The 23,563-nt window shown below is 46.1% G+C and overlaps 1 protein-coding gene across 1 annotated transcript in view; it reads left to right on the top strand.

Moving 5' to 3' along the window:
• The window catches only part of OBSCN (obscurin, cytoskeletal calmodulin and titin-interacting RhoGEF), a 301,099-nt gene that overhangs the window by 75,175 nt on the left and 202,361 nt on the right, over positions 1-23,563 (top strand). The window contains 14 exon segments of the mRNA XM_045004158.1: positions 672-947; positions 2,130-2,405; positions 3,597-3,872; positions 4,405-4,680; positions 5,258-5,533; positions 10,888-11,163; positions 11,875-12,140; positions 14,260-14,290; positions 14,424-14,699; positions 16,585-16,860; positions 17,747-18,022; positions 20,734-21,000; positions 22,072-22,341; positions 22,625-22,891. Coding sequence (XP_044860093.1) covers positions 672-947; positions 2,130-2,405; positions 3,597-3,872; positions 4,405-4,680; positions 5,258-5,533; positions 10,888-11,163; positions 11,875-12,140; positions 14,260-14,290; positions 14,424-14,699; positions 16,585-16,860; positions 17,747-18,022; positions 20,734-21,000; positions 22,072-22,341; positions 22,625-22,891 — 3,585 coding nt within the window.

The raw sequence follows: 23,563 nt of genomic DNA, 5'->3' as shown, positions 1-23,563 counted from the left end.
TTATCGCTTAAACTGCAGACCTGGGAGCACTGCAGGATCTTTAGCTGGACACAGAAACTTTTAACATTAGATCTCCCATTGTGTTAGGATAATCATGCAAATCTTTAGAGCCATGTAAAAAAACACCTGGGAGACTAAATTATTTTTCTGGCAACTGGCAAATCTATAAAACAATGGGCAGGCCGGTCAAATATCAGCCAGGCGGTAACCCTACCGGGCATCCACCCAAGCCACTCTGGCTTCTCTTTAATTCCTTCATTTACTTTTTAAAAATAACAGCGCTCCTCAGTGGGAAGAAGTGTTGGTCCTTTCAGGTATCAGAGGGGAGGGAAAGTTTTGCATGGAACATCTCAGCAAAATAAACTAGAGGGAGACTTGAGAGGATAAATTTACATTTGGATCTGAGATCGCTCCAGAGGAATCATGAGAGGTGGATTCTGGGTGTGTGTGTAGCATTATTATAAAGGAGAGATGCTGGCAGGTCCATAGTTAAGTTTGTACATGGACTTGCACTGATGGTGGGAGGGATCAGGCAGAGGTTGTAAACCTGAAGCAAAAAGTGTCTCAGATGCAGAGCTGTCAGCTTCTCCCTGCCTTCTCCTTCTCTGTTCTCTGGGTGGCATCGCATCAGTGAGAGCTTTTAAGCCATTGTAATTCCTTTACCCCAGCAGAAATGGAAGAGGTGTTTGCAAACAAGGAGAAGGTGGAGAAAGAGGTGAAGGCCGTCCTGACAGAGAGCGCCACCCTGAGCTGTGAGGTGGCCCAGGCCAAGACTGAAGTGAAATGGTTCAAGGACGGGAAACTGATCACCTCCAGCAAGAAACTCAAAGTGGAGTCTGAGGGCAAATCCCGGCGTCTGGTCGTGGAGCAGGTGGAGAAGAAAGATGCTGGAGAATACACCTGTGAGGCCGCAGGCCAGAAACTGACCTTCAAGGTTCTTGTCACTGGTAAGAGAGAGTATTTTCTTTCAGCCGAAGGGCTGATTTGCTGCCATTGCTGGTTTAAATATTGTAGAATAAAGTGCGTTTCCTACACTGGTAGCATGTTGGAGAGATTTTTGGTTTTGCCATGATATTGATAAGAAATGAACAGAGTAAGCAGGTAAAGTGGGGAGGCAGCTGAATCTTCTAAGTCGGTGGGCGTTTTACAGAAGTAGCATAAATTTTCCAAACGATGTTGGGATTCTGAACTTCTACATGGCATTAATGTTACCATCTTTGAAATGCAAAAAAAAAAAATGGCACCTGCCCACACAGAAGGCAAACCCCAAGTAACCCTAACCACAAGGCAACTCCACAATCCCCCTTCAACAGCAGCTCAGAGTATCTGGAGAGAGAACACATATAGATAAGATTGATAACATTGCATGTCTCCTCACTATCGTGTGAGTCAAACCATCTCTCTCACACACACACACGTGGTGTACTTGTGTGTTGGTGGGCAGGCAGCCGCTGTATTTTCAACACCTTTGATTTGTTATCGCTTAAACTGCAGACCTAGGAACACTGCAGCATCTTTAGCTGGACACAGAAACTTTTAACATTAGATCTCCCATTGTGTTAGGATAATCATGCAAATCTTTAGACCCACGTAAAAAACACCTGGGAGACTAAATTATTTATCTGACAACTGGCAAATCCACAAAACAATGGGAAGGCCAGTCAAATATCAGCCAGGTGGTAACCCTACCGGGGCATCCATCCGTGCTACTCTGGCTTCTCTTTAATTCCTTCATTTACTTTTAAAAAATAACAGCGCTCCTCAGTGGGAAGAAATGTTGGTCCTTTTAAGTATCAGAGGGGAGGGAAAGTTTTGCAAGAAACATCTCAGTACAATAAACTAGAGGGAGGCTTGAGAGGATGAATTCATATTTGGATCTGAGATCACTCCAGAGGAATAGTGAGAGGTTGAGTCTGGGGATTTGGGGTGGATTATTATAAAGGAGAGGTGCTGGCAGGTCCATAGTTAAGGTTGCACATGGACTTACACCGATGGTGGAAGGGGTGAGGCAGAGGCGGGAAACGTGGTGAAAGGTGCCTCGGGGGCAGAGATGTCAGCGCCTCCCTCTGTGAACTCTGGATGGCATCAGTGAGGAAGTTTAAGCCCTTCTAATTCCTTTTCCATGCCAGAGAGAGAGGATGTGTTTGCAAACCAGGAGAAGGTGCAGAAGGAGGTGAAGGCCGCCCTGACAGAGAGCGCCACCCTGAGTTGTGAGGTGGCCCAGGCCAAGACTGAAGTGAGATGGTACAAGGACGGGAAACTGATCACCTCCAGCAAGAAATTCAAGGTGGAGTCTGAGGGCAAATCCCGGCGTCTGGTCATGGAACAGATGGAGAAGAAGGATGCTGGAGAGTACACCTGTGAGGCTGCAGGCCAGAAACTGACCTTCAAGATTCTTGTCATTGGTAAGAGAGAGTATTTTCTTTCAACTGAAGAGCTGATTTGCTGCCATTGCTCGTTTAAATATTGTAGAATAAAGCGCATTTCCTACACTGCTAGCATGTTGGAGAGATTTTTGGTTTTGCCATGATACTGATAAGAAATGAACAGAATACGCTAGTAAAGTGGGGAGGCAGCTGAATCTTCTTAGCTGATGGCGGTTTACAGCAGTAGCATAATATTTTTCAAACTAGGTTGGGAGTCTGAACTTCTGCATGGATTAGTGTTACCACCTTTGAAATGCAAAAAAAATGGCACCCGTCCACACAGAAGGCAAACCCCAAGTAACCCTAACCACAAGGCAACTCCACAATCCCCCTTCGACAGCAGCATATAGTATCCAGAGAGAGAACACATATAGATAAGATTGATAACATCGCATGTCATCTCACTGTTGCGTGAGTCAAACCATGTCTCTCAGTCACACGTGGCGTACTTGTGTGTTGGTGGGCAGGCAGCTGCTGTATTTTCAACACCTTTGATCTGTTATCGCTTAACCTGCGGAACTGGGAACACTGCAGGATCTTTAGGTGGACACAGAAACTTTTAACATTAGATCTCCCATTGTGTTAGGATAATCATGCAAATCTTTAGACCAATGTAAAAAAACACCTGGGAGACTAAATTATTTTTCTGGCCACTGGCAAATCTATAAAACAATGGGCAGGCCGGTCAAATATCAGCCAGGTGGTAACCCTACCGGGCATCCAACCATGCCACTCTGGCTTCTCTTTAATTCCTTCATTTACTTTTAAAAAATAACAGCGCTCCTCAGTGGGAAGAAGTGTTGGTCCTTTCAGGTGTCAGAGGGGAGGGAATGTTTTGCATGGAACATCTCAGCAAAATAAACTAGAGGGAGGCTTGAGAGGATAAATTTACATTTGGATCTGAGATCGCTCCAGAGGAATCATGAGAGGTGGATTATGTGTGTGTGTGTAGCATTATTATAAAGGAGAGATGCTGGCAGGTCCATAGTTAAGTTTGTACATGGACTTGCACTGATGGTGGGAGGGATCAGGCAGAGGTGGTAAATGTGAAGCAAAAAGTGTCTCAGATGCAGAGCTGTCAGCTTCTCCCTGCCTTCTCCTTCTCTGTTCTCTGGGTGGCATCGCATCAGTGAGGGAGATTAAGCCCTTGTAATTCCTTTTCCCTGGCAGAGATGGAAGAGGTGTTTGCAAGCAAGGAGAAGGTGCAGAAGGAGGCGAAGGCCGTCCTGACAGAGAGTGCCACCCTCAGCTGTGAGGTGGCCCAGGCCAAGACTGAAGTGAAATGGTACAAGGATGGGAAACTGATCACCTCCAGCAAGAAATTCAAAGTGGAGTCTGAGGGCAAATCCCGGCATCTAGTTGTGGAGCAGGTGGAGAAGAAAGATGCTGGAGAGTACACCTGCGAGGCTGCAGGCCAGAAACTGACCTTCAAGATTGTTGTCACAGGTAAGAAACAATATTTTCTTTCAACAGTTTGCTTCTGTTGTTGGTTTAACTATTGTAGAATGAAGTGCATACCCTTCACTGGTGGCATCTCAGCTCAGATATTCCCTATTAGGTGATACACAGTCAATGACTTTTTAAAACCAACAGTGCTTCTTAAAGTAAAAGAAGATAGTCGTCCATTCAGGTTTAAAATCAGAAGGAAGGGTTTGTAAGGAAGATGTTGGTGAAAAAGCGAAAGGGAGTCCTGTGCTGATAAATTCAGATCTGGATCTGAGGCCACTTTCCAGAGCACTGATGAGAGTTTGAATGTGGGGGTTCAGGTTGGTTTATTATGAAGGAGACTCCCTACAGGCTCCATAGTTAAGGTTGAAATTGTACTTGTAGCTATATCATTCATGTTGGGGGAGACGTGCAGAAAGCAGCCTAAGGAAGCAGAGCTGTCAGCTTCTCCCTGCCTTCTCCTTCTCTGTTCTCTGGATGGCATCGCATCAGTGAGGGAGATTAAGCCCTTGTAATTCCTTTTCCTTGGCAGAGATGGAAGAGGTGTTTGCAAGCAAGGAGAAGGTGCAGAAGGAGGTGAAGGCCGTCCTGACAGAGAGCACCACCCTGAGCTGTGAGGTGGCCCAGGCCAAGACTGAAGTGAAATGGTACAAGGATGGGAAACTGATCACCTCCAGCAAGAAATTCAAGGTGGAGTCTGAGGGCAAATCCCGGCGTCTGGTCGTGGAGCAGGTGGAGAAGAAGGATGCTGGAGAGTACATCTGTGAGGCCGCAGGCCAGAAACTGACCTTCAAGGTTCTTGTCACTGGTAGGAGAGAGTATTTTCTTTCAACTTAAGGTCTGATTTGCTGCCATTGTTGATTGAAACATTCTAGAATAAGCTGAATTTCCTGCCCTGCTGGCAGCTCAGCTCTGAATCCAGAGGGTTTTGGGGAGATTTTGGGTTTTGCCACAATGTTGAGAATAAATTTTTGGAGTAAGCAGGTAAAATGGGAATGCACCTGAATCATCTTAGTCAGTGGGTGTTTTGCAGCAGCAGCATAACATTTTCCAGACGAGGTTGGAATTTTGAACGTCTCATGGCTTCCATACGAGCCACCCTGTCTTTTCCCTAATGCCATTGTAGTACTCCTAAGGGAATGATCACTTCCCAGTGCAATCATGAGATGTTGAATGTGGGGATTTGGGTTGGTTGATTTAAGAAGGAGATGCCATACAAGCTCCATAGTTAAGGTTGAAATTTTAGGCAAAGTGGGAGAGACGTACAGCTAATACTGCCTCTGGACGCAGAGCTGTCAGTTTCTCCGCACCTTCACCTTTAATAGTCCCTGGATGGCATTGTATCAGTGACAGGATTTATCTTGTAATTCCTTTTCTCTTGGCAGAGCCTGAAGAAGTGTTTGCAAACAAGGCGAAGGTGCAGAAGGAAGTGAAAGCCGTCCTGACAGAGAGCGCCACCCTGAGCTGTGAGGTGGCCCAGGAAAAGTCAGAAGTGAAATGGTACAAGGATGGGAAACTGATCACCTCCAGCAAGAAATTCAAAGTGGAGTCTGAGGGCAAATCCCGGCGACTGGTCGTGAAGCAGCTTGAGAAGAAGGACACTGGAGAGTACATCTGTGAGGCCGCAGGCCAGAAACTGACCTTTAAAATTATCATCACAGGTGAGAGAGAGAGATGTTTACAATGGTATTCTCTGTTGTGACCTGCCATTTTGGATTTTCACGTTCAAATATTTTCAGTTAATTTGAACGATATAATATTATTTGCTGTTTTATTCTGAAGAGTTGAACTGAAGACAGGTGGGGCTCAACCCCTAACTAGTGTAAATGAGCAGTGCTGTCTTGACCTTAGTGTGGCGATGCTGAGGATCTGGAATTTCAATGAGTTTGGAGTTATTTTGTGAACAGGCACCAAGGTACAAACAAGGACTGCATTTGGAGGGGAGGCCCAAATAATAACCGTGGGGTGTGAATCGGCTTTCACTTATACTGAATTTACACCATTGTAACTCCACCGATTTCAAATGTGTTACTCCTGATATGCAGACGTACGTGAGAGAAAAATCAGACCCTCATTTTATGAAAACATAAAATATCATGTTCTTGGATTTCGAGATCATCCGACAATAGAGACATTGTCTGATTTGGAAGGGATAACTGCATACCTAAGTCATAAGTGCAGTTATCACAATGGTGGCTAGGTGTGAGTCTAACTGATTAATGGCATTCAGAAATTCCGATGTGTGAGCAACAGTGCCGGCTGTGTTCTCAAGTTAGATGCACATTTGTTCAAGCCCATTGTATCTGTGTAACATTCACCGCGTCATTCATTGTGTCGACCTCCTCAGCTAAATGAAAGAGCCTCTAGTGTTCAGCTAAAAGGCACATCTGTCTTAGTCAAGGCTATAGCAGGTTAATCAATCGCTAGCTGGCCTAGCCACCACTAGAGGGAGACAGAGTGCCATTCTGAGCTGGCAGGGGTTACATATACAAGGCACTGGAGCCTTTCATTTCTTCTGGATGATGGACCATCAGCAGCACCTGATTGGTGAAAGGAGAAGTGTTGCATCTGGGGCTTGAATTTAACAAAATGGGGCCCATTTCCAAATTGCATGAAATGTGACACAGCTCAGCTACTGAACTTTGTGTTGGGAATACTTTGTGCAGCTCTAACTGTGCATTCAGTTTTTAAATCGCTTCTCCCCTCTGCAGAGCCTGAAGAGGTGTTTGCAAACCAGGAGAAGGTGCAGAAGGCGGTGAAGGCCGCCCTGACAGAGAGCGCCACCCTGAGCTGTGAGGTGACCCAGGCCAAGACTGACGTGAAATGGTACAAAGATGGGAAACTGATCACCTCCAGCAAGAAATTCAAGGTGGAGTCTGAGGGCAAATCCCGGCGTCTGGTCATGGAGCAGGTGGAGAAGAAAGACGCTGGAGAGTACACCTGTGAGGCTGCAGGCCAGAAACTGACTTTCAAGGTTATTGTCACAGGTGAGAGAGACGCTTACTTTTATTAACTACTTCCGGGAGTGTTTCTTTGTGAGTGATGGGATGTTAAATAAGAAATATATGATCCTCTAGCACTCAGCTACTGCAGTGTGCAACTAGGCGTTCTGGGTGTGTGTAACTTCAAGCTCATTTGTAGTCTCACTGTCTTCAGTGGGACTGCGCCTCTGCTTTAAAGTTATGCATGTCATGGAATCATAGAATCATAGACTATCAGGTCCTGCAGTAGCTTGCTGAATGGTGGTCTTGGTGAAATACAAATTCTATAAGATTTGGCGTTTGGGTTCAGATGAACATCCATGTAGCTCAGAAACTCCTCCGAACGTAAGAGGATTTATTTGAGTCTCTTTCTGCTATTTAGTCATGTTAAAATCTCACAAAAACAGGCTCTCTCACAACACTTCTGGTGCTTCCTGCTTTTGGCAACGTCCGCAGTACAGTGAGAATAGGCCATCTCATTGCGTTCTGGTAATTTTCGATCTATTTGCGGTCTGAACCAGAAAGTGAAAAGTTACCTGTGGTTTTTTTTCTTTAAATAACAAAAAGTGGACAGAAGAGGTTGTGTTGGTGTTTGGGGCAAAGTTTCTGTTCCTCTTTTATTTATCTGAACTGATTTATCCAGCACTATATTCTGCCACCATAGTTCCCAAACTTGCCAAACATTTTCGGTGCATTGTAGGGGCTTATTGGATCTTATCCTCTCTGTATTCTAGCTTGTAAGTGACTGGAATTGTCCTGGGAGCAAGTCAGGGCCAAATTTGGGTCATTATCCTGTGTTTGTGGCATCCCACTCTTTTGCCATGAAAACGATGGTAATGATTGTCGTCGTTTCAGCCTTCTGACTTGGCTGCAGGGTTAAGTAGGAGGTGCAGGTGGAGGGTGTGAGATCACAGGTCACTATTTTATTTTAGGCAAGGAAATCTTTGGTGATTAGTGAAGGTGGGAGAGGGAAATTATGACAGATTATAAACACGAGACGGAGAGGCAGAAATTGGCCAAGAATCATATTACACTCTTTGAAACAAGAGCTCATGTTAGCCTCCTGTAGTGGATCATAGGGTTTTTTTTGGTTTGTTTTTGTTTTAAAGCCAGGAGCTAATTGGTGTTTCCTACTGCCCACAACAAGGCAATACTTCCAGCAAGAGGCATTGATTGTTTGCATCTATGTACACGAGAGAGCTCCATAGCGTTAGCCCAAAGGTTTTTCTCAAGATGATGGATGATGAAGTGCTTCTGGCTGAAATACCAGAGCTTTGCATGCGTACATACTGTAACCTTGGATGAAAGCCTAAGGATTTTCCGCTCCTCAAGGCTTCTGGCATAAGGCTGCGACATGATAGGTTTGTTTGTGTAAATGGGTCTGGTGGTTAGCATAAGGGATTCCGACGTGCTAGGCTCCGCTCTGCTCTGCTGCTCACTTGCTGCATGACTGTGGGCCAGTTACTTAACCTGTAGGTAACTGTGTTTAATCCAGCTGGAAATGGGCATATTGATACTTTCCTACATCACAGGGTCATTGTGAGAATTAATTGGTGTGTGTGAAGGGCTCTGAAATCCTCACATGAAGAGTGCCGTTTACCTACAATTTACCTAAATGTTCTATGCCTGCTGCTAGGCAGGATGGTCCAGGGGCTAAGATGCAAACCTGGGACTTGGGAAAGCCAGGTTCAGCTTTGCCATGTGAGGCTAAATACATAAAAGATTGTGAGCTGCTCAGACACTGTAGTAGTGGGGGCCAGATAAGTAGCTTAGATACATTATTAACATGTCTTACAAGCACAAATTAGTTGAGCCTCTGCACACCTCTGTGAGATAGGTGGTATTGTCCATATTTTACAGATGGGGAAACTGAAGCACAGAGAGAATAAGGATGTGCTTCTGCTCCCATTGAAATCAATGGGAGATTTGCCATACACTTCAATGGCAACAGGTTTGGCGTCCTAAGTGACTTGCCCAAGGTCACAAGGAAATCTGTGGTAGAGTCAGGAATGGAAACCTGGCTCCTGACTCCTCTGCCTGTGCCTTAACCCGAAGATCATCCTTCCTCCTCATCTCTTGGTGTTAATTTGTGGTGACATTCAAGTGAATTCACCAGAGAGAATTTGTGAGAGCAGGTGCCATGCCACTCAGGCAAATCCAAACAACTGAAACCTGCCACTGGGAAGAACTCCATCACCTAAAATTGAACTCCATACATCTGAGGCAGGGACTGTCTCTTTGTTCCTTGCTTGTACAGCCCCTAGTGCAATGGCGTCCTAGCCTAGAACTGGGACTCCTAGGCTCTACAACAAAGGTGCCCAACCTGCAGGCCACACACGGCCCACCAGATCATTTCATAAGGGCCACGGCTTGCTGCAACACAATATACTAATGGCTGATTCATTAGCGTTTTGTTGTCATGTTTACATCATTTTAGTTTACACAAGTGTGTAAATAGACAATATTGTACATCGAAACAGCCTATCTAAATACATACGAAACAAGCTGAACTTAAAATATAAATCAATACAGGTGCCTTTAAATCTTACTAAAATATGTAGAATCTCTTTGGCCCACACAAGGCTGTGTTTGGGTTTTAGGTGGCCCTCCTGTGTAACAAGGTTGGGTACCACTGCTCTATGATAACACAAATAATAATAATCTGGAATGACATGAATTGTACATAATAGCGGTGATGCTGGGTTTGTATGAAATCCTCTCCCAAGAGTCAGAAGACAGGGTCCAATGGGGACGAATTGGCCCAGAGGAATACAGTTGTTCTTCCCTCAGGGTCTTTTCGGAGAAATGAGCATACCCATAGGATCTTCTTTCTTGCAGATGGTCCAGAACACGTCAGCCATCCTTTACCCGCACTGGAAAATCACTCTGTGCCTAACCTTTCAGGCCAGATGCTCATCAAACACACAGTGACCGCAGAAGGCTTTAATTCTAAGGAGAAGCAGTTGTCATTTTGATTTACAGCTGCTGTGGGCAGTGCTGCATGCATCACATATGACAGGATTATATTCCATCCATTCTAGGAGCTATAGAAAGAACCATTTAAATAATTGACAGGCCTGGTCTCACAATGGTGAACAGCACTGGATATCACCATGGCCCGAGCTCTGTGAAACTAGGTGATTTCACATAACAGGCATTTGTGTGAATATGGCATATGGTTTGAGATTTCCTTGTGATCTTTTTACAGAGCTATGATGGCAGGTCTATTGCAATTGCCAGATTGGATCAGACCAATGGTCCATCTAGTCCAGTAACTGGTCTTCTGCAGTGGCCAGTGCCAGCTGCTTCAGAGGAAGGTGCACTTTGACCTGTGGGCAATTATGGAATAGCCTGGCCATTGGGGAAGTCTCTTCCTGACCCCAGTTAGTTAGAAGCTGACTTGCATGAGAGTTCATGGCCCTTCCAAAGTGGTTTTTTTTTTTTAAGTTCCAGCATCCTGCTGGGATTGGATCTTGAATGAGCGATGAGCTTTATTGCTTCACTCTGGAGATGGTGTGAAACTGCAAAACCTGTCTCTGGATCTGTGTTAAAGTGCAAACTTGCACAAAATTCAAGGAAGTTTTGAATCTGGAGTTCCAATGACATGAAATTTTGGATTCTGATCTAAAATTCCTCCAAATTCAAGGGGATGTGGATCCAATGTCCTGGTTCAGACCTATTGTTCTTTTGATTGTAGCTCTCCCGGTACTGTGACAGAGTTTAAATACTAAAGGAGAGATCTGAGCTAGGTTTTAGAATTTTATATTTTGACAGGATGGATAGTTGTCCCCCAAGCAGTTTTGGCTAAGGGTAGGTTCTGCCATTTCAAAGATCCAAGATCAGAGTTCTGTCCAGCTTTTCTATTAAATAAGCCATTAGAAGTTGGTCCAGGGAAAGATATTACGTCTCCCATCTTGTCTCTAACATTAAAATGGTCAAACCTAGATTTATTTTAAAACAGCCTCAGTCATTAAAACTCTCTGCCTCAAAAGGAAGGTTTGTTTCTTGACTATCCCGTCTCCTCCTGTTTGCAGAGGCAGAAGAGGTGTTTACAAACCAGGAGAAGGTGCAGAAGGAGGTGAAGGCCGCCCTGACAGAGAGCGCCACCCTGAGCTGTGAGGTGGCCCAGGCCAAGACTGAAGTGAAATGGTACAAGGATGGGAAACTGATCACCTCCAGCAAGAAACTCAAAGTGGAGTCTGAGGGCAAATCCCGGCGTCTGGCCGTGGAGCAGGTGGAGAAGAAAGACGCTGGAGAGTATACCTGTGAGGCCGCAGGCCAGAAACTGACCTTCAAAGTTACCGTCACAGGTGAGAGAGACTGATTTATCTCTTATTTTCCATATTGGAAAACTGAAGCACAGAAAAGTTAAGTGACCTGCCTAAGGTTGTGCAGGGAGCCAGTGACAAAGCCAGTTTGGCTTATGAAAAATTTAAACCAACCCACGAACCAACTGAAAAGTTCAGGAGTTTATGCAGTAAACTAGTCCTTGATTCTGGCCTGGCATAATTCTGGAAAAGTAACAGAGGTGGGTGGTTTATTTTTATTTTTAATTAGCAAACATCTGTGAAATTTTGGAAAGTTTAAGCATGAATCCCAGAATGTGGACTCATTTTTTCCCCCTACAGCCACCTTTATTTTGGATTGCAAGATAAAATGCATCTCTCCCCTTGTTTGTATGATTTAAAGCATATTTTCTTACAGCACAATCATCCAACTGATGGTATTCAGTGACGTTCTGATGGACAAATGTTAACAAATACATTAGTTTCTTCCATTGCAGATTTCAGAAAATCATGGTAATCAGAGATGGAAAAACCCCTGCAGGTCACCTAGCTCATCCTCCACTGCTAGTGAAGGATTGTTCCTCCTAACACTAGTTGGTGTGGCCTAGTTTAAATGACTCAGGAGATGGGCACTCAAGAAATATGAATTGGGAAAAATCTTCATAAACCTGCCTTCTGGTAATGAAGATCAAAGTTGGGGGAGTTAACTTTATAAATTGTTTCCCCCAATCTCAGAACCCGAAGTTGTGTTTGCAAACAAGGAGAAGGTGCAGAAGGAGATGAAGGCCGTCCTGACGGAGAGCGCCACCCTGAGCTGTGAGATGGCGCAGGCCGAGACTGAAGTGAGGTGGCACAAGGACGGGAAACTGATCACCTCCAGCAAGAAATTTAAAGTGGAGTCAGAGGGCAAATCACGACAGCTGGTCGTGGAGCAGGTGGAGAAGAAAGACGCTGGAGAGTACACCTGTGAGGCCGCAGGGCAGAAACTGACCTTCAAGGTTATCGTCACAGGTGGGAGAAACTCTTTTTTTAAATTTCTATTAGGAGACTAAAGTAATTTTATTTTTTAGGAATATTGTCCACAATTTTAGGAGCAAATTATGGGCCAGAGAGTGGCTTCTGTTGCTTTGGTGCAGAAGTTGGGGGGACTTTTAAGAAAATATATATATTTCTAATGGATTGCAGGATCTTTGAGGCAGGGAGAGCCTCTTCTCTGTATGTTTGGAAAATGCCCAGTATATTGTGACCCCTTCCCGAATATACATGAATAATAATAGTGCTGCAATCCCTTTCCCTCTCGTAAGTCCATTGATGCAGCCAGAATGCCAGAGAGCCAGCACATGACTGCCCACAGCACTCTCCACCCCAGTGAAGTTGCAGAGGGGAGCCAGGGTGGAGTGGCCACGTGGTGGTATCTGCATTTCTCTGGCCCCTCGTGGGCGGGCGCTCTCCAGGTCTGCCCAGGAGAGACCGGCGGGGAAGGACATCACGGGGCTGGGGATCGGCCTTGACATGACTGCATTGGCCCTAATGCCCCATGCGTGTGGCACGGAGGGGGAGAAGGCGAAGTGCTCTGATGTCTGGTGCCTGGGCTTCCAATTGGGAGAATGGGTTTCACCTTCCCAGCTCACCCACGCTCCTTTGCAGACAGTCTGATTACTCCAGCATTATGTGGGAGATGAGCATTTCATCCCGAGCGTAACTGTGTGTATGTGAGGTGGGTAGGCTGGTATAGTCTGAGAGGCTCCATGCCCCAAAGGGGTCCTGGCTGGGAGGGGCTGGTGTGTAGCCAGATGACCAGTAGCACTGTGAGAATGCATTCTGCACCCCGGTGCTGGGGAAGCATCCTCTCTGTCACTGTGCACTACAAGGATGACAGCTCTGGCATCTGCCTCTCAGATGGTGCAGCTCCGTGACACATCCCAGTGGAGCCAGGGCTGCAAAGCCACAATCCAGCCCTGAATATAGAGGAGAGAGATCACCCATCTGATCTCAGTCCTCTAGCAAGATACAAAAAGGTTTAATTATGATTTCAAATAAGGTGTTAAGCACCTGTTACCCTGGGTGCTGTACCTCAAGCAAATTCAGTAATTGAATCATAAATTCAGCTTGGTCGGCCTGCTAGAAAGTCCATCAGGACCTTGTCCTAGCTGGAGGAGACAGCCTTCTCCCAAATCTGCAGAGACATGCAGGTGGAAGCAGCAGAGATTAAACAGTCATTATCCAAGCAAACCAAACTGCACAGAGGGCGTGTGAGCCAATGGGCAGGGCACTGGACTGGGGACTCGAGAGAGCTTGGTTCTATTCCTGACTCTGCTGTTGACCTGCTGTGTGGCCTTGGTCCAGTCATTTCCCCTCTGTGTGTCCGTTTCCCCTGCTACCCTTTACCTATTTAGGTTGTAAACCAGGGTTTCTCAGACTGGGGTCGCCGCTTGTGTAGGGAAAGCCCCTGGCAGGCCGGGCCGGTGTATTTACCTGCCGTGTCCGCAGGTCCAGCCAATTGCGGCTCCCACTGGCCATGGTTCGCTGCTCCAGGCCAATGGGAGCTGCTGGAAGCAGCACGGGGCGAGGGACTTACTGGCCCCCGCTTCCAGCAGTTCCCATTGGCCCGGAGCAGCGAACTGCAGCCAGTGGGAGCCCCGATTGGCCGGACCTGCAGACGGGGCAGGTAAACACACCGGCCCGACCCACCAGGGGCTTTCCCTACACAGGGAGCAACCCCTGTTTGAGAAACCCTGTTGTAAACTCTTTGGTGCAGGGACGGTCTCCTACTGTATGTTTGTGCTGCACCTAGTGTGGTCCTGCCTCTAGGTGCTACTTCAATATTATTGCTGCTAATAATAACAACAAATATGAGAAATTCTGCAGTCACAGTGGGATTCTAGCTCATGTCCTCCAGGAAGGGAATAGCGTAGTCAAGGCCCTGCTGCTAAAAACTGCACTTGGCCTGATCCTTGGAATGACTAGTAAGGACTGCCCAGCTGATCTGATTTGCCTTGATGGGACCTGGAATGAGAGCATATCGTGGTGATAAGCAATGTGTCCACCTTCCTGGCATGCTAACATAGATCCTTAACTGTTTTGTCATAGCTCCTGTGAAACAGTAACCAGAAAGTTTACCACATAAGAAAACCTAAAAATGTTTTCTGTGGTGATGTGAGAACTTTAAATGCATGTTGTCAGATTGGAGACATGGATTGAATTGTTCCCCTTAGGTCCTGATACAAGTTTTGGCAGCTTTCAGGTTATAGATTCACTTACTTTGAAATGCTATCTTTTTTCAGAACCAGAAATCGTATTTGCAAACCAGGAGAAGGTGCAGAAGGAGGTGAAGGCTGTGCTGACAGAGAGCACCACCCTCTTCTGCGAAGTGGCCCAGGCCAAAACTGAAGTGAAATGGTACAAGGATGGGAAACTGATCACCTCCAGCAAGAAATTCAAAGTGGAGTCTGAGGGCAAATCCCGGCGTCTGGTCGTGGAGCAGGTGGAGAAGAAGGATGCTGGAGAGTACACCTGTGAAGCCGCAGGCCAGAAACTGACCTTCAAGTTTAATGTCACAGGTGGGAGAAAGACCCTTCTGAATTCCCAATGATACTGTCATGTCTGAAAATGGGCTAACAACAACAGTAACAAATGTGTGCAGCGAGCCAGCCCCTCAACTTGTATAAATTAGTGTCGCTCCACTGCAGACTAGGAGCTAGGCTGATTTATGCTAGCTGAAGGTCTGCCCTAATCAGGGTGTATCAATCAGGGCCGGCTCTACTGTTTTTGCCGCCCCAAGCAGCGCACCGAATTGCTGCCGCGGACAGCGGGGGCAGTCCATGTGCCTTTAGGGTGGCACGCGCGTTTCCGCAGCGGCAGCAATTTGGTGGCAGCTTCTGTCTTCAGCCGGAACACAGAAGCTGCGCCGCCGTGGACAGCTGAACATAGAAGCAGCCACCGAATTGCCACTGCTGCGGAAATGCACATGCCGCCCTTAACGGCGCACGGACAGCCCCCGCCGTCTGCGGTGGCAATTCGACGCGCTGCTTGGGGGCAAAAACACAGGAACTGTGTTGCAGATTGCTGCCCCAAGCACCTGCTTGGAACACTGGTGTCTGGAGCCAGCCCTGGTATCAATATGTCATAAGAGTGCATCACATTATTAAATTGGAGATTTAATAATAGATAAAGTAATAAAAATGACATACTCCATGCAGAACAGCATGAAACTTTTTTATACACTCAGGGAGAAATAAATTAAGACGCACAGACAAGGGGAATAAAGGGAACTGTTCAATTGAGATTTGAAAAGGGGCAGTGGGAGAGAGGCACAGTAGGGTTGTTCCAGCTGGCAAGAGCTGCAGAGGAGGTGGCTTTTGCATGAACAATGGTGAGATGGAAGTCAGTGGAGCCCGAATGTTATACACTAGTGGAGGAGCTGGTCCGAACTGGCGATGGGTGAACCAGTGTGGAAACTGGCCCAAACTGTCACTCAGAATTCAAACCGAATCTGGACCAAACTTTTTGAAGTTCAAAAATGTTGGACTTTAAAAAACAATCAGACAATTTGCTTGCTGCCCCAACTTTTCCCATAGTCAGATGTAAAGTGCCTAATTATCACAACAGGTGGTTCTTCTAGCGCCTGACATTAGACAGCATCTCTGTTCAGGGAAGCCTGTAAGCATATGCTTAACTTTAAGCATATGCTTAAGTGCTTTCCTGGATTAGGCTTTGGCATTTCCAGCCTCAGAGGAAGCTAAAAGTAACAAAAACCTCTTCTTGCAAGATTCCCAGCCTGGCTTTGGAGACTGAAGAGGCTAGGATATGTTTTTTGGAGAAGCATCCACATTTTTGAGTGCTCATCCAAACTGATCTAAAGCTGTGAATTTTCTGAGGTCCTTTCATTGTAAGATTTTGCTCCTGATCCAATGAGATGCTGCATGCCTCCTGCCATATGTTAAATGCCCTCTTCTCCTGAAAGTTGCCTGCAGTTTGCAAGATTGGACCTGATTCAGCAAGGTGCTTAACTTGGGTAACTTTAAGCATGTGAAGTCAAAGAGACTGCCAGCTGCTTCAGATTAAACATGTGTACCCTTGTGCACCTTGCCGAGCCAGGTCTTTAATTATCAGAGTATTGTACTAGTAACAGTATTCTTTGGAAAGAGAAGTTCCAGCTGGGAATGACCATGGGCGAGATCACTAAGAGTCGGTTCTGGAAGTCTGTGTTGTCATGTTGGTTTATGATGGAAAAATGATCAAAGAAGGAAGAACTTCTGCATTGTATGGCCTAATTAGCAACAAACAAATAAATAAATAGAGACATTCTCCAGCAGCAACTGCTATTGTTGGCAAATGACAAATTTCAGAATTTCCAAAGTTGGTGCATGTCGATGTGCTAAGACCTATTAGATGGGCTAATTTTGTTTTAATCAGTCATTTTTCTCTTTTCTTTTTCGTACTCAGAGCCAGAATCTGCATTTGTAAACCAGGAGAAGGTGCAGAAGGAGGTGAAGGCTGTGCTGACAGAGAGCGCCACCCTCTCCTGCGAAGTGGCCCAGGTCAAGACTGAAGTGAAATGGCACAAGGACGGCAAACTGATAACCTCCAGCAAGAAACTCAAAGTAGAGTCTGAGGGTAAATCCCGGCGTCTGGTCCTGGAGCAGATGGAGAAGGAGGATGCTGGAGAGTACACCTGTGAGGCCGCAGGCCAGAAACTGACCTTCAAGATTGAAGCAGTAGGTGAGTGTTCTCTTGCACGCTCATTCTGGGCAGAACTGAGGTCAGACTTTTCATCTGTAAGGCATGTGCTTGGAGTGAATATCTTCTATTCCTTAATTCCTGGGAGTAGCTGGGCCAAGATCTGCCCGGGTGTTACATCCCTGACTTCAAATAAGCTACACGGACCCCACAGATTAATTTATCCTATTCACTTTGTCTGTGCTGTGTAGGTGTAGTTGAAGGCAGAATTCAGCTGATAAGCTTTACGTTGTATAACACAGTGCTACATGGTTTATTTTTTCATTGTCTCCTTCACAGACACAATCTCAAATCATTTTACAGAGATAATGGGCTGAAAGCGAGATAGAAGTGGAAGAGTTTTAAAGAGGAGAAATGGTGACTTGGAAGAATGGTGCTAGTTAAATGAAGTAGCAGCGTGTGTTAAAGGGCTGTGGTGCATTATGGGAGTTAGAGATGAGGCCACGAGAGGAGGAGAAAAGTGAGCCTATAGGGTAGTAGGTACAAACAAGGAAAAAATTTTAGGGTGCAGCAAGTCCACAGAGTTAAATTTGAATTAGGACCATGGTGACAGAGTAATTTCCATACACTATGAAACAAGAATCTTAGAGGATTCCAGATGTGTGTTTATGTGCATGTGTATTTTTTTTCATTGTCTTTGATTCTATAACAAATTACCTCTATGAAGGAACAACTGATCATTTCCCACTCAATCCAAGATAAAAGAGACAGCAGGTTGCAAACATTCAGCTGTATCCCTGGGATATGTGGATCACAGGACAATTTTTGGGTTATTTTATGAGTCATGGAGCAAAAAGTGGTTGAGAACGACTGTTCTAGGGAGCAGGAAACCAGCCTGTTTGTTTGTTTGTTTTGATTACTTCTCTAGAACCGGAGGCAAAATTCCAAAAGAAACTTGTCCAGAAAGAACCAATCATTGTTCAGGAACATGAGAGCATCATACTGGCCACTTCGGTAACACCAGAAACGGCCGTAGTCAAGTGGTTCAAAGATGGAACTGAGATCAAGGGAAGCAAAAAGTATGAGATTAAGGCTGACGGGGCCTCCAGGACTCTGACCGTGAAGTTGGCTGAGGGCAAAGACAGCGCTGTGTACACCTGCGAGACAAAGAGCGACAAGCAGGAGTTCAAAGTGCAGGTGAAAGGTGAGAGGAACAGCAGCAGGTGTGTCAGCTTCTTTCCCAACAAAATATATATAGAGAGAGATATACTTATCTCATAGAGCTGGAAGGGACCCTTAAAGGTCATCAAGTCCAGCCCCTTGCCTTTACTAGCAGGACCAAGTACTGATTTTGCCCCAGATCCCTAAGTGGCCCCCTCAAGGATTGAACTCACAATCCTTGGTTTTGCAGGCCAATGCTCAAACCACTGAGCTACCCCTTCCCCCAAAGTCAAATGGATCTTGCTTGGGGGTGGAGGCCAAGGGGCTGCAGTTGAAAATTACCCTCCCCTCATCATTGCTCAGCTCTCAGGGCCCTTGTGTCGTGGCTGCTGTGATTCTGGCTCCAGGGTCCAGCAGATCCATTTCCCTAAATGTCCATATAGAGCAAAGCAAGATGCTGCCTACTCCCACCGGGCTAGTTCATGGCCTGTACTGCATGCTCGTGTGGGGAGGAAGGGGGTCGTAAGGTGCCCCCTATTCCTCGGGGTTTGCTTTCCACGTTACAGGTAGCTGTATGGGGACAGAGCACTATTCCATCTCCTTCACAGGTGGGTGGGGTATGCGCACAGCCATCGCGCCACCCCACCAGCCAGCACAGCAGAGCCAGCATGGAGATGGGCATAAATTGTGCCAGGAGAAGGGCGTAGGGGGGAATAGCTTAATTCCCCACGGAGCAAGCAGGGACAGAAGCATGGCTCTGAATTTGGCTCTTGCTGTGTCTCTGGGGTTGGGCTGCTTTCTGCGTCCCTTTATCAAGGCAGGTTGTAGGAGATGACAGTCTAGCCCAGAGTGTTGGAGTTGCGCCGGCCCAGAAACAAATGGATTCTCCCGCTTACCTCGCAGGGCTGCGCTGTGGTAATGATTTGTAGCTGGGGAGCTGTGGGGAGAGCTCTGCTTACCCAGGCTGGGGAGAGGAGGGCAGCCGCTGCTCCCCTCGCCCACCTCTGACGATAAAGCACAGTGTGGTTTTGGGCAAGTCACTGAGTCTCTCTGTACGTCACTTGCCCATTTACACGAGATTCCGCTCCTTAGCAATCCCTTAGCTGCCAGCGAAAAGTTGCCATGGTTTGGCCATTGCCAATAAGCAGCAGGCAGGATGGCAGGGCTGCAGCCAGGGAAGGAAGCACTGGAACGTGCCAAGCACCGGCTGCGAGCAGATTGGCGGGGCCAGCCAGGGAAGGCCCATCCTAGCACTTCCTCCCCTGGCGACAGCCCTGCAAACCTGCCTGAGGCAGGGGTCTCGCTTCTAGAAAAAGTTCTCAGGAAGTGTCACACCGTTGCCAATATCCAAATCTCATGAGAATTAAAGTCGATGGGATGAGATGGATTCCCAGCACAATATTGCTAATAACTGTAAGTTATTAATATCAAGGTTGCTCTTAAGGGCCATCCATTTTACTTCCCTACCTCACAGGTGTGTTGTGAGGGTAAATATATTAAAGAGGATGAGGTACCCAGGTAGTGTGGTAATGGGGGTGATATAAGGGGCCTTGGATAGATAGATAAAAAGCGACAAAGAGTCCTGTGGCACTTTATAGACTAACAGATGTATTGGAGCATGAGCTTTCATAGGTGAATACCTACTGACGCGCATCTGACGAAGTGGGTATTCACCCATGAAAGCTTATGCTCCAATACGTCTGTTAGTCTATAAGGTGCCACAGGACTCTTTGCTGCTTTTATAGATCCAGACTAACACAGCTACCCCTTTGATAGTTGGATAGATAGATGTCTATTTCACTAGGAGGGTGGTGAAGCACTGGAATGGGTTACCTAGGGAGGTGGTGGACTCTCCTTCCTTAGAGGTTTTTAAGGTCAGGCTTGACAAAGCCCTGGCTGGGATGATTTAGTTGGTGCTGGTCCTGCTTTGAGCAGGGGGTTGGACTAGATACCTCCTGAGGTCCCTTCCAACCCTAATCTTCTATGATTCTATTCTGTGTCAAAGAGGGGAGAGAGATTGTGGAGAGAGATACCTGGGAGTGGAGGGTGAATTTCATATCCTGGGGCCACAGAACAAAGGCTGTATCATCTCCTATCCCAGAACAATGATGGTAACATCCCCCTACCAAGGAAACACATGATGTGATAGCTCACCAGGTGAGTTCGGTTTATCAGGTGGAAGGCAGAACAAAAAGGAAAAAGGAGAGGACAACCCCAAACCCAGGCATTTTAAGGCATCATTCTGACACCTCTCCTTCCAGAATTAAAAAGGGTCTAAGATTTCTTTTGTATTTTATTTTACTTTAAAGGACTTACTCTAAGCTGCCAACTCAATGGTCTGTATGAATCTGATCGATTTGTAACTTAATAAATATGCTTTCAGCTGTGTGTCCATTCCCACTCTCTAAGGATAGGCAGCCAGCAGTTAGCCAGCAGCTCTATTCCTGACTCACTGTGTGTGTGTCAGACCCTGGGCAAGTCACTAATCTGCTCTGTAATCTTAGTGTCCTCTGGTGAAAAAGGTTTTTTTTGTGTGTGTGTTTTACTCACTTTCATGACATGTTTTGAGATGGGTGGATGAAAAGTTGCTATTATTATTACTGAGTCAGAATTTGCGACATTCTTTCTATTGCTGACAATCTCTTGAATATCCCACCTTCCTCGGATCCAAAAATCCTCCTATTAAAAAAAAGGGTAAGAAAACCATCTACTGATCTGCTCTTCATTCATTGTTTTCTTTCTAATGAATCTCAGAAATCCCTGTGAAGTTTGCAAAGAAATTAGAAGTGGTCAGTGCCGAGATCGGAGGGACCATCTCTCTGACCTGTGAGCTGAGCCAGGTTAAGGGGGATGTGCTGTGGTACAAGGACGGAGTTGAGGTCAAACCCAGCAAGCGCTTCCAGATTCGTGAGGATGGTGTCAAGCGGATCCTGACCATAATGGGACTCCGGGCCGAAGACAAGGGAGAGTATTCCTGTGAATCACGGGATGACAAAAGCCGCATTCAGGTCACCCCCCGAGGTACCTTGCCAGATCCATGACACTGCGTGTGACATCCTGCTCCCATCCCCTTCCATTACAGTGCTAAAGAGCTGCATTAAAAAATCCCACCTGTGTTAAGAGGGTAGGGGACATTGTTACTAGCATGCAGAAAAGTATGTTGTAGCTGGGAAAATAAGAGCTCCCATCTTACAGTTAATGAATAGACAGCATAACTGCCATTCTGAAAGAGAGAGCCGCAGTGTATATTGTAGGTAGAAGATCCCTAGACATGATATTTAAACAATGATAAAAATCTATAAATTTAAGTAGCAGCAAAAATAAGAGCTAGTGCAGAGTCCTGCTAAAGTAGTATGTGGACTTAGTATGGGTTGATTATATTGCCCTCTACTGGATGATGCCACAGCTATATAACTTGCTGCTTAACCAAGTTTCTCTTTTATCTCACATGACAGAGCCCTATGATTTTGGTGGTGGAAGTCCTGGGGTCAGTCTTGGTGTTAGTATATGTGAAGCCACAGTTTGTTACCTTACCATGTCCACTTTAAAGTCCAACTTATATGTGAGGCTTAAAAAGTCTCCTCCTAGGACCCAATTTGAACTATGGCGGTTTAAGAGGATGTTCAGATTCTGCATTTGGATGCTCTGTTTTCCATTGATTTCATATTCAGTGAAGGGCAGAACTCTGCTATCTGCCTCCAAAAGTGGTAAAGGTTCTCTTTGCAAAGACGGTTGTTGTGACTTTGAGATAAACTGAGCTGGGGTCTCATGTTAGATAGGCCATAGACTTGTTGGCTCTGATATTGCATCTGAGGTTGGGGTTAAGGATCCTGAATCTAGACCCAGGATTTTCCCTCACGTGCTTGCTCCTATCCTAGGGATGGCACCTCCATATATAAAAGTTGGACAGTGAGATGTAATGTGACTATGTTACCATGAGCACACACTGTCACACAATGAAATATCCATGGCAAAACCATTTGGATCTATGCCGCTGACAATATTACTGAGCCAGTCTCCCCTCTGGAGGTGCTCGCAGTATGGGGGATTGTCATGCATGTGCTGCTAAAATGCCTCCTCCTTCTCTGTCAGCTCCTAGAGTGGTGAAATTCACTACAGGCCTTCACAACATGGTGTCTGAAGAAGGAAAAGAGGCCACATTCAAATGCACCGTCTCCCCCAACGATGCTGTGGTTACATGGCACAGAAACGGTGTCAAAATTGAAGCCAGTAAGAAACACGTGATCTCTCAGAAGGACACCAATCACAGCCTCACCATCACTGACCTGACTCTGGAGGATGCAGCAGAAATCTCAGCCAATGCAGAGGGTGTGGAAAGCAAAGCCACTCTCACAGTCCGAGGTGAGAGAGTAAAGTCCCTTTGACTGACAGTTATCCATACTGTGGGATGTGTTGTTTTGTACGTTCCTTCTACTGACTTTCTGACTTTGCCATGGGGATGAAAAATGCATGTGTTCCACATGTTAGAATAGTGCCCAGAGCGTTGCAGTGCTGGAGATGCTGCTTCTGTTCACATGGATTTTCCCCAACTTTGATTTCTTCAGAAGCCACCATTTTAATCTTACTTTAGGGCCAGTTTTCTGGAGTCTCTCAACTTTTACTCTTGTCTCCTCTCATTTGCCAGAGGCGCCGGTGACGTTCAAGAAGAAACTGGAGCCCAAAACGGTTGAGGAGAGGGACACGGTGACCCTGGAGGTGGAGCTGAGCAAGCCTTCCGTGGAGGTGAAATGGATGAGGAACAGCATCGTGCTGCAGTCCAGTGACAACATCGAGATCAAGGCCGAGGGGACGAAACACTGCTTGACAATTAAGAACATCACCTTTGCTGACCGGGGCTTCTACTGCTGTGAGACTCTCGAAGAGAAGACCCAGGCTAAGCTGAATGTACAAAGTAAGCTGATGTTGAATGTCCACCTGTGCTGTAGCCAATGTTAAGAGGCTGGTTTTGGGAATGCGGGTGTTTCCTCTTAGCTCGCTGCCAGTCAAATGACTGTGAGGGGGAATGTGAGTGCGGAAGCTACCACAGCTGATTGGTTGTTTGCTCTGACCTCCTCCTTCTACTGTTTCCAACTACCACAATCCCGTGTCTATTGGCTTCACTCCCCCAGTTTACCATTACACCTCCGAGCTCGTCCCTTCTCCCCTCAGATTCCCTCACCCCTTTCCATTCTGTCTTTTGCCCCATGCGTTTGCTCCTATGAAATCATTCCTCTTCCCACCATTCCACATTCCACCTCTCTTCCTTACAGTACCCCCCAGCAAAACAGCTCTTGAAATGCAATTAACGATAAAATAACAAATCCTCTACCAACAAGTGTTTGAGTGTTCAAATAAACTAACGCTCTTCAGTCTGTAACCTCTGTAATTCAGCCTCCTTCTCCGCGTTCCCTTTGTCTTCATTGTAATGCCAAATCTTCATTTAGGTTGTATGTGCTTCAGGGCAAGGATCTGTCTAGTTATATGTCCATAAAGCACCGTTAGGAGTTTGAATGCTATATAAATAATAAATTATATTTAGGCACCTTTTGAATATCGAACAGATGAAGAGATAAGTTCGGGAGGC

Source organism: Mauremys mutica, chromosome 2 (assembly GCF_020497125.1).
Source record: "Mauremys mutica isolate MM-2020 ecotype Southern chromosome 2, ASM2049712v1, whole genome shotgun sequence".
Taxonomy (NCBI): domain Eukaryota; kingdom Metazoa; phylum Chordata; order Testudines; family Geoemydidae; genus Mauremys; species Mauremys mutica.
The sequence above is the reverse complement of the archived record's forward strand: the minus strand, read 5'-3'. Positions and strand labels throughout refer to the sequence as shown.